Below are 10,750 nucleotides of genomic sequence, written 5' to 3'. Positions count from 1 at the left end.
TGCGGCTTCCCCGCTGCCGCTGTCTCCTCGTCGTCGGCGCTAGCGTTCAAGTGCGAGGCGCGTGAAACGGTACGGGGCGGAATTCGGTCCGTTTGATCTTCCTGAACTTGAAACGCTGATGGTTGTTTCTCTTTCTCCTAGGGGGAAACGTCGGCCACCCAACGACGGGGACCAGCAAGAACTGAAGCGCTGCTGGTACGTACAGGATGGGAACGAGGAACTTCATCGCCCCGGCGCCCTGAGAACTGTCACCCCGCCTTCCGCCGAGCTCCCAAGTCGCACCGGCTGCCGGAAACACTAATCCTCTTGGAAGCGGTTGACTGGGACAGGATGTGTGGACGATGATGATGGCAAGAAAGCAAGATGTTCGCATTCCCACCTATAACATTAGCGTGGTGGGATTATCCGGGACGGAGAAGGAGAAGGGGCAGTGCGGCATTGGGAAATCTTGCCTTTGCAACCGCTTCGTACGGCCCAGCGCGGATGAGTTCCACTTGGACCACACTTCGGTTCTCAGCACCAGTGACTTTGGGGGAAGGGTGGTCAATAATGACCATTTCCTCTACTGGGGGGAAGTCGTGCGTTCCCTGGAGGACTGCGTCGAATGTAAAATGCATGTTGTGGAGCAGACGGAGTTTATCGACGACCAGACCTTTCAGCCTCACCGCAGCACGGCCCTGCAGCCCTATATCAAGAGGGCTGCTGCGACCAAACTGGCGTCGGCTGAAAAGCTCATGTACTTTTGCACTGATCAGCTCGGGCTGGAACAGGACTTTGAACAAAAACAGATGCCGGATGGAAAGCTGCTGGTGGATGGCTTTCTTCTCTGCATTGATGTTAGCAGGGGTATGAACAGGAACTTTGATGATCAGCTCAAATTCGTTTCGAACCTTTACAATCAACTAGCGAAAACAAAAAAGCCCATCGTGGTGGTCCTGACAAAGTGTGACGAAGGCGTGGAGCGGTACATTAGGGATGCACATACTTTTGCCTTAAGCAAAAAGAACCTCCAGGTCGTGGAGACGTCGGCTAGATCCAATGTGAACATTGACTTGGCTTTCAGCACCTTAGTGCAGCTGATTGATAAAAGCCGGGGAAAGACTAAAATCATCCCCTACTTCGAAGCTTTGAAACAGCAAAGTCAACAGATAGCTGCTGCTAAAGACAAGTACGAGTGGCTGGTCAGCCGCATCGTCAAAAACCACAACGAGACGTGGTCGAACGTGAACCGCAAGATGCAGTCCTCTCCGGAGTATCAGGATTACGTCTACCTGGAAGGAACGCAGAAAGCCAAAAAGCTGTTTCTGCAGCACGTCCACCGCCTCAAGCAGGAGCACATAGAGCGCCGGCGGAAGATGTATCTCGCCATGCTTCCTCAAGCGTTCGAAGCCCTCATCCCGGACCTGGATGAAATAGATCATCTGAGCTGCGTAAAAGTGGAGAAGCTCTTGGAGACGAAGCCGGACTTTCTGAAATGGTTTATTGTCCTGGAAGAGACGCCCTGGGATGCCACGAGCCACATCGACAACATGGAGAACGAGCGCATTCCCTTCGACCTGATGGAGACCCAGCCCGCCGAGCAGCTCTACGAAGCTCATTTAGAAAAGCTGAGGAACGAGAGGAAAAGGGCGGAAATGAGAAGAGCTTTCAAAGAAAACCTGGAGACTTCCCCGTTCATCACGCCCGGGAAGCCCTGGGAGGAAGCGCGCAGTTTCATTATGAACGAGGATTTTTACATGTGGCTGGAGGAATCTATTTATATGGATATCTACAGCAAGCACCAAAAACAGATTATAGAAAAGGCAAAGGAGGAGTTTCAGGAACTGCTCTTGGAGTACTCGGAGCTGTTTTATGAACTGGAGCTGGACGCTAAACCCAGCAAGGAGAAAATGGGCGTCATTCAGGACGTCTTGGGCGAAGAGCAGAGGTTCAAAGCTCTGCAGAAGCTGCAGGCTGAGCGGGATGCCCTCATTTTGAAGCACATCCACTTCGTGTATCACCCGACGAAGGAAACGTGTCCGAGCTGCCCGGTTTGCGTGGACTCTAAAATCGAGCAGCTCATCAGCTCCCGCTTCATCAGGCCCTCCGAACGCAACCAGAAGAACTTGCTTTCGGACTCCAACATCGACAGGATCAATCTGGTGATCCTCGGCAAGGACGGTTTGGCGCGCGAGCTGGCCAACGAGATCCGGGCGCTCTGCACCAACGACGACAAGTACGTGATCGAAGGTAAGATGTACGAGCTGTCCCTAAGGCCGATCGAGGGCAACGTCCGGCTCCCCGTTAACTCTTTCCAGACACCCACCTTTCAGCCTCACGGTTGTCTCTGCCTTTACAACTCGAAGGAGTCGCTGTCCTACGTGGTGGAAAGCATCGAAAAGAGCAGAGAGTCGACCATCGGCAGGAGGGATAATCACTTGGTTCACCTTCCTCTGACGCTCATCCTCGTTAACAAGAGGGGGGACACCAGTGGCGAGACACTACATAGCTTGATACAGCAAGGCCAGCAGATCGCCAGCAAGCTGCAGTGCGTCTTTCTGGACCCTGCGTCTGCTGGCATCGGGTACGGCCGTAACATCAACGAGAAGCAGATCAGCCAGGTTTTGAAGGGGCTGCTGGACTCGAAACGCAACTTAAACCTCGTCAGCTCCACCTCCAGCATCAAAGACCTGGCGGACGTCGACCTTCGCATCGTCATGTGCTTGATGTGCGGAGATCCCTTCAACGCGGACGACATCCTCTTACCCATCCTGCAGTCCCAGACCTACAGACCTTCGCAGTGCGGCAGCAGCAGCTCCGTCCTCCTCGAGTTATCCATCGGGCCGCACAAGAGGCGGGTGGAGCTCTCCCTCCTTTCCTACCATTCCTCCTTTAGCATTAGGAAAAGCCGGCTCGTCCACGGGTACATCGTCTTTTACTCGGCGAAACGCAAGGCGTCCCTGGCCATGCTACGTGCCTTTCTCTGCGAGGTGCAGGATATCATCCCCATACAGGTCGTGGCGCTCACGGACGGCTCCATAGGCATCCTGGACAACGACTTGAGCAGAGAGCAGCTCACCGAGGGCGAGGAGATCGCCCAGGAGATCGACGGCAAGTTCACCACGATACCTTGTAGCCAGCCGCAGCATAAGCTGGAGATTTTCCACTCGTTTTTTAAAGACGTGGTGGAGAAAAAAAACATCATCGAAGCCACCCACATGTACGACAACGTGGCCGAAGCCTGCAGCACCACGGAGGAGGTGTTCAACTCCCCTCGAGCGGGCTCCCCTCTCTGCAACTCCAACCTGCAGGACTCGGAGGAGGACGTCGAGCCCCCCACCTACAGCCCCTTCAGAGAGGACACGTCCATGCCCGCCCTGCCCAAAGACCACTCGAAGCTTTCCATGGAGCTGGAGGGGAACGACAGCTTGTCTTTCATTTCTGTCATGAGCAATTTTGAAAGCAAGTTGAACAACAAAGTACCTCCTCCGGTGAAACCAAAGCCCCCCGTGCATTTTGACATTACGAAGGGGGACCTGTATTTGGAGCAGGGGCATCGGGACGGGCAGAGGAAGTCCGTGTCTTCGAGCAGCTGGTTGCCCACCGACTGCTTCGATCCTTCCGATTACGCCGAGCCCATGGACGCCGTGGTCAAACCTCGAAACGAAGAGGAGAACATCTACTCCGTGCCTCACGACAGCACCCAGGGCAAGATCATCACCATCCGAAACATTAACAAAACCCAATCGAACGGCAGCGGCAACGGCTCGGACAGCGAGATGGACACCAGCTCCCTGGAACGGGGCCGTAAAGTGTCGGTGGTTAGCAAGCCCGTGCTGTATCGGACGCGCTGCACGAGGCTGGGCAGGTTTGCTAGCTACCGAACCAGCTTCAGCGTTGGGAGCGACGATGAGCTGGGACCCATTCGAAAGAAAGAAGAAGACCAGACTTCTCAAGGGTATAAAGGCGATAACGCCGCTATCCCCTACGAAACGGCCGACGGGGAAGATCCGAGGAGGAGGAACATCCTACGCAGCCTGAGGAGGACGACGAAGGTAGGCCGGTGCTTTCTGCCCTTCGATCGTGGGATTCGCGGGGTGGAGGTCGGGTCGTACCGCCAGGCGTGAAGCCTGAACGAGGGCGGCAGCCTCTGCCGTCGCGTCGGTGGCGTGTTTTTCATGTATTTACTATTTAATTGAGGAGTAGAGCGAGCGCAGAACCTCTTCCTGTTCTTTTTTATTGTGCGTTAACTCGCTGCCGGCGTGGACTTGCGTGAACTTGCAGTCCTATAGCAAAATCACCTCCGTCGTTTTCTGCCGTGGGCGTTTGGCTCTGACGACTTTGTCCTCGCCGCACGCTTCTGAGAAAGTTTGTTCTGTGCTCAGAAGTTAGGAGTTTCGAGGTACAATTAACCGAAACGTGGGCGCTTTGAGACGTGGCCTCCGTGTGCCTTGTAAATTCTGTTTAATGTGGATGAACGTAGCGAAGTCGCTGTGGCGTAGCGTCTTTTAAAGAAATGGGGAGAAACTAGATGTGTCCGACCAGAGGTGACGCGGGTAAGTTGAGGAAACATCTAAGTTGTCTGTGGCCGCTCTTGGGTTGCTCTTCTCAAGGCTCTTCTCTAGACGCGTCGTGCTGCCGCAACTCTACAAAACCGGCCTTAAATCCACCTGGATTCGCTGTCGCTCTTGGGCAGGATGGTGGATCTGCTCTTTAGAGGGTGAAACTGGTTTTGGATGAGCCCACCAGTTCGAGGTGCTGCGTAGTTGAGTAGTCTTTGGACTTCTTGGCCAACAGTTGGTGCGCGAAAGGCCAAACTTTGACTGTTGAAGGCCAACAGTTGGCATGCCAAAGGCCAACCTTTGCCCGTTGAAGGCCGACGGTTGACAGGCTGATGGCCAACTCTTGCCCGTTGATGGCCAACGATTGACATGCTGATGGCCAGCCTTTGCCTTTTGAAGGCCAACGGTTGACACACTGATAGCCAACCTTTGCTTGTTGAAGGCCAACGGATGACACACTGATAGCCAACCTTTGCTTGTTGAAGGCCAATGGTTGACACACTGATAGCCAACCTTTGCTTGTTGAAGGCCAACGGTTGACACGCTGATGGCCAACCTTTGCTTGTTGAAGGCCAATAGTTGACACAGTGATGGCCAACATTTGCCCGTTCAAGGCCAACGATTGACACGCTGATGGCCAACATTTGCCCGTTCAAGGCCAACGATTGACACGCTGATGGCCAACATTTGCCCGTTCAAGGCCAACAGTTGACATGGTGATGGCCAACACTTGCCCGTTCAAGGCCAACGGTTAACATGCTGATGGCCAACCTTTGCCTGTTGAAGGCCGACGGTTGGCGTGCCGACGGCCAATGATTGGCCGCCAAAAACCCGCGCAGTCATGAGCGTGAGGTGGCGATGGTGGGCGTCCTGCCCACCCCAGGCCGTGGTGGACGTCTTGGCTCCAGCATGTGGGTGCGGATGGAGACGTCGAGTTGCGCTTATGTGGTCCGTAGGAAGGAAAACACCTGGTGCTGCAGCAGGATGGAAACGCACACGCGCGCACACGCACGTACACATACACACATATACATACGCACAACCTACATATACATACGCACAACACACAGAAACATACGATACACACGTTATATTCATGCACAGACGCAAACATTATATACATCCAGATACACACGTGGCATATACACAGGCGGACATACGTGCACGTATGTTAATGTACACACAAATTACACACATGTTAAATATACCTACACACAGACATCACACACAGGTGTTATATGTATATACGTTATCCACATATTCACGTATAGATGCGCACATATATACACGTGCACATGACGCACACGCACCGAACACGCACTTAGACACACATATATACGTGCACGCTTTGCACACGCATATTTTTTGACGCACGTTACGTTCTACGCTTCTATACGTAACACGGGCGGTGGTATATACGCGTCTATACGGGCGCCTACGCCCTATACGCCCGTACATCCCGGTGCGGGTGCGTATCCGCGTGGGAGGAAGAGGGGCGGCAGGAGGAGGAAGGGAAGCGGGGGCTCCCGGTGGGAGGAGGTGGAGCAGCGGCAGCCGCCGGATGTCCTGCTCGGAGCCGCCAACCGCTGCGAAACCAATCAGGGTAATTAAGAAGCGTTATTAATTTCCACTGGAAACAAAAGGGAGAGCCGCCCGCGAAGGATCTGCCAAGCAGGAAGGAGCGAACCGAAATCCTCCGCTCCTCGACGGGAGGACGGGGCTGGAGCGACGCTGAGGCTGGGAGAGGGTTTCCAGTTGGCGGGGTTTGGGTTTAGAACCGGCTTTTTTGGGTTTCCAGCCGGTGGTTTTGGGGTTTCGGTCCTGTGGCGTAGTATAGCACATCCCCTTTTCCAAGGGGAAGCCGAGGGACGCGGCCGGGCAGCGGGCGCTGCCGCTGAGAGCGGTGCTCGGCGTTTTAATTGCTCGTCCCTTAATTTGGGGGATTTATTTCTGAGTTTCATCTTCGTTTTGCCGATGGGAACGGTGTGCGGTGGCAGGTGCCACCTTGCCCGGCCTGGAGGGGCGTTTGGGTTTCCACCTTTGCTTTGGTGACGTCGTGGGGTTTATTTGCCCGTTCCGTGAAGTTTAGTAGCAAAATGCTGATCGTGGAATCGTGGAATGGGTAAGGACGGAAGGAACCTTCAAAGATCCATGGGTAGGGCCACCTACAGCGAGGTGAGGTTGCTCCAAGCACCGTCTGTAGAGTCATAGAAGGGTTTGGGTTGAAGGGACCTTCAAAGCCCACCCAGTTCAGCCCACTGCTGCAGGCAGAGACACCTCCCACCAGCCCAGGTTGCTCCAAGCCCCGTCCACCCTGGCCTTGACCACCTCCAGGGATGGGGCAGCCACAGCTTCTCGGGGCAACCTGCCCCAGGGGCTCACCACCCTCACGGTAGAACATCTCACCGAACTGTCCCCTCCGGTGGTTTAAAACCGTTGCCGGTTGTCCTGTCACCACAGACCCTGGTCAAAGTCTCTCCTCATCTTCGAAGTCCCTTTATATATTGAAACGCCGCCAGAAGGTCTCTCTCCAGTATGTCCTTGTACTGGGGAGCCCAGCACTGGACCAAGCGCTCCAGGTGTGTCCTCACCAGTGCTGAGCAGAAGAGAAGGATCACCTCCTTCAACCTACCGGCAACTCTTTGTCTAATGCAGCCCAGGACACCGTTGGCCTTCTTTGTGCCACCTTACTGGCTCATGGTCAACTTGGTGTCCACCAAGACTTCCAGGTCCTTCTCTGCCGAGCTGCTTTCCAGCCGGGCAGCCCCCAGCATAGACTGGTTCCTGGGCTTCTTCCTCCCCAGGGGTAGGACTTGGCTTTTCTCCTTGTTGACCTTCATGAGGTTCCCATCAGGACTGTTCAGGTCCCTCTGGATGGCAGCGTGACCCCTCTGGGGTATCAGCCACTTCAGTGTCGTCTTCAAACTTGCCAAGGGTATGTCTTGCCCCATCATCCGGATCATTGATGAAGGTGTTAGACAGGACTTGGACCAAGAATTCACCACCGGGCGCTGGCCTCCAACCCAACTAGACTTTACTCCACCGATCACCACCCCTTGGGCTTGGCCATTCGGGTGCTCTTCCACCCACCTCACCCTCTACTTATCGGCTTCTCCAGGAGAATCTGATGGAGATGGTGTCAGAGACACTCAGGGAGACGCTCTCCGCCGTTCTCCCCTTGTCTGCCGGGCCAACCGCTTCATCCTAGAAGTTCACCACGTTGGGTGAACTTCCCTTTGGTGAAGGTCCCATTGGGTTCTCCCGGTTTCTGGTCATTCCCTTCTGCACCCGGAGAGGTTTTTTCAGCTATTTTGATGACAACGGCGCCGCCGTTTCTTTTTTCACGGAAGCCCTGACCTCCAGGAGGCACCGCCTTAGACGCTGATGGGGAGACGACGTTTGGGATGAAACCCCTCAGTTTTGCGAAGCCTTCGGTCAGGTTTGATGTGCCGTAGTGGGGAAGGAAACATTGGGAGAAGCGCTTTCCCCGTCCGTAAGCGTTGTCTCCGCCTCTCTCCTGTATAAATACGTTATTTGTGATGAGAAGAATTCATTTGAATAAATAATAACAGCAGCCCGCCTGAATAAGCGTCTTAATATAAGAAGAATAATAATATAAAATATAATATATTGGGATAAATAATAACGCGTTGGGAGAAATAACCCCTCACCGCCGCTCCGCTCCCTCCCGCAGAAACCAAAGCCCAAACCTCGGCCGTCCATCACGAAGACGACGTGGGAAAGCAACTATTTCGGGGTGCCTTTGACCACCGTAGTGACTCCAGAGAAACCCATCCCCGTCTTCATCGAGAGGTGCATCGAGTACATCGAAGCCACAGGTAAGAGCCACCGACGCGTTCTACCCCCGGGGAGCGAAGGTCTCTCCTCGCCGCCGGCAGCGCGTGGGGAGGTTTCTTCTACATCACGACCTCGGCTCGCCGTGGGGGTTTTATTTTTATTCTGGGAAGGCGTAAAAATCTTCTCCGGCTCCTTGTTTTGTTTTTTTTTTTTTTAATAATTCCTGGCAAAACGAGCGCGTCGGGAGAACCGCCTCTCGCGTTTGCCGCTCCCCTCCCGCCCTCGGAGGCGAAATCTGGTCCGCCTTTCGGGCGAGACGTGGTTTTGGTGGGTCCACCTCCCACCTTTCCCGCCGAGCGGTTGACGTTGATGGCTACGGCGTGAAGTTTTCACCCTCGAGGAGCCCTAATTAACACCGAAATAAACTCCAGGATGGGTTTTTTACCCCCACACACACATCAGGCTTCAGGTAGCCGTAGCGGGGAGATGAGGCAGCACAATGTGCTGCAGGTGCTTCCCCTTCCTCCGGCGTCTTTTGTTTTATTTTCGCCGATGGCAAAGCATGAGCCGACCCCACAAGCGAGGAAAAAAAAAAAAAAAACCCAACCGGAGACGCTGCACCATCTTCATCCCATCCAGCAAAATCCTGGCAGCGTTTTCTCTTCGGGGAGATCGGGTTTTGGTTGTTTTTCCCCTCTTTTCACGCCAAAAAACCCTCTCCCCCCCCAAAAAAAAAAGAGTGTTATTTGGGTGAAGATGCCTCACGTGGGAGAGGGGGCGGTGTCATCCCCCCCGTGCGGTGATACGAATGAATTTTTTAAATCGGGGCAAACGCCGAAAATCGGCGTTGGGATTGGGAGGAGTGGTGAAAAAAAAAATAAATAGGAAATAATAAAAAAAAATAATAAATTGGGGAGGGGGGAGGAGGAGGGTAAAAAGAGAAATGGTGAAGAAATTCCACGCGGAGCCTCCCGTGGAATCTCGTTCCGCTTTGACGGGAGTTTCCTCAGGAGGAGATGACGGGTTGGGGCGAAACGAGGGTTTCCTGGAGGAGCCCGGCGGGGTTTGGGGGAGCGGGCGAGACGTTTGGCTTTCAACGTCTAAAAATCAAGGTTTATAAGGGGACGTTGTCCCAAAAATCCCCCTCCCCGGGTTTGCGCCTGCCCCCGGCTTTGCGCTGACGTCTCCTCTTTCCTCTTTCTCCTCCCCAGGGCTGAGCACTGAGGGCATCTACCGCGTCAGCGGCAACAAGTCGGAGATGGAGAGCCTGCAGCGGCAGTTCGACCAGGGTAACCTCCGCCGCCCAAATCCCTCCTTTCCCACCCCAAAAACTCCGGGGACGGCAGCGTCCCCTTCGCCCCCACCGCCAAAGGGTTTTCAGGATGAAAACGCGTTTTGTTTTAGACCAAATATAACACCGGCGCTGCCCCATGCCATCGCGGTGAGCGCCGCCGGGCGCCGCCGCTCCTCAATCCCCGCGGGGTTTGGTTTTGTTTTTTTTTTTGGGGGGGGGGGGTTTATCCATTTTCGGTGCTTCTCCTTCGCCCCTTTGTGCCGCTGGCGCGGCCGCAGCGCGTTGGGGGCTTCGCCTCCGCTGGGAAACGGAGATTGGGCTCGGCGGCCGGAGGGGGTTTTGCGCCGGTGGCGACACCGAGCAGCTTCGGGGTGAACCTGAACCCCACGGACGTTTCGGGGGGCGCTTCGAGGCTGTAACCCCGAGACTCTCCCTGTGCAGATCACGGCCTGGACCTGGCGGAGAAGGATTTCACCGTCAACACGGTGGCCGGTGCCATGAAGAGTTTCTTCTCCGAGCTCCCCGAGCCCCTGGTCCCCTACACCATGCAGGTTGAACTGGTGGAAGCCCACAGTGAGTACACCCCGGGGGGCGTCCCCGTTTGCCGGCACGCCTCGTTAATTCGGACCGTAAAAGCCCAATTTGCGGGACCACAAAAGCCCAAATTTGCGGGTCCGTCTCCTTATCGATTCGCGCCCTCCGAGCCCGTTTCGGGTGGGAGATGTTCTCCGCCGCGGCATCACCGCTCGGCGCCGTCCTGTGCCCCGTCAGCAGCGCGGCTTTTCGCCGGGTTTTATTTTTGGGGAAATCCGTGTGTCCCACCCTAAAAAAAATAACAAATAATAAATCCCTCTCTCCTTTTCCATAAGCTGAAGAAGGGGGATCCCGCGAGCATTCCTCTTATCGCGATGACCCTTCCAAATTCCTCAATTCCCGTTTTCCCTCTCGGTAGAAATCAACGACCGGGAGCAGAAGCTGCACGCGCTGAAGGAGGTGTTGAGGAAGTTTCCCAAGGAGAACTACGAGGTCTTCAAATACGTCATCGGTCACTTGAACAAGTACGTACGGCGGGGGATGGGGTGTCCCGGCGAGCCGGGAGCGTCCCCAAAACCCTCCG

At 54.9% G+C, this 10,750-nt stretch overlaps 1 protein-coding gene across 1 annotated transcript; it reads left to right on the top strand.

The window, feature by feature from the left end:
• Positions 1 to 341: 341 nt before the first annotated feature.
• Positions 342 to 10,691, top strand: ARHGAP35 (Rho GTPase activating protein 35; the record flags this gene model as incomplete). Its single annotated transcript, XM_009880247.1, has 5 exons — positions 342 to 4,034; positions 8,236 to 8,380; positions 9,551 to 9,628; positions 10,075 to 10,206; positions 10,586 to 10,691. Coding segments are annotated over exons 1-5 (4,154 nt in total), but the record flags the coding sequence as incomplete, so codon positions are not given.
• Positions 10,692 to 10,750: the final 59 nt, after the last annotated feature.

The sequence above is a fragment of the Charadrius vociferus genome, unplaced genomic scaffold (assembly GCF_000708025.1).
Source record: "Charadrius vociferus isolate BGI_N301 unplaced genomic scaffold, ASM70802v2 scaffold463, whole genome shotgun sequence".
Taxonomy (NCBI): Eukaryota; Metazoa; Chordata; class Aves; order Charadriiformes; family Charadriidae; genus Charadrius; species Charadrius vociferus.
Note: the sequence above shows the minus strand (reverse complement) of the source record. Positions and strands in the feature narration are given on the sequence as shown.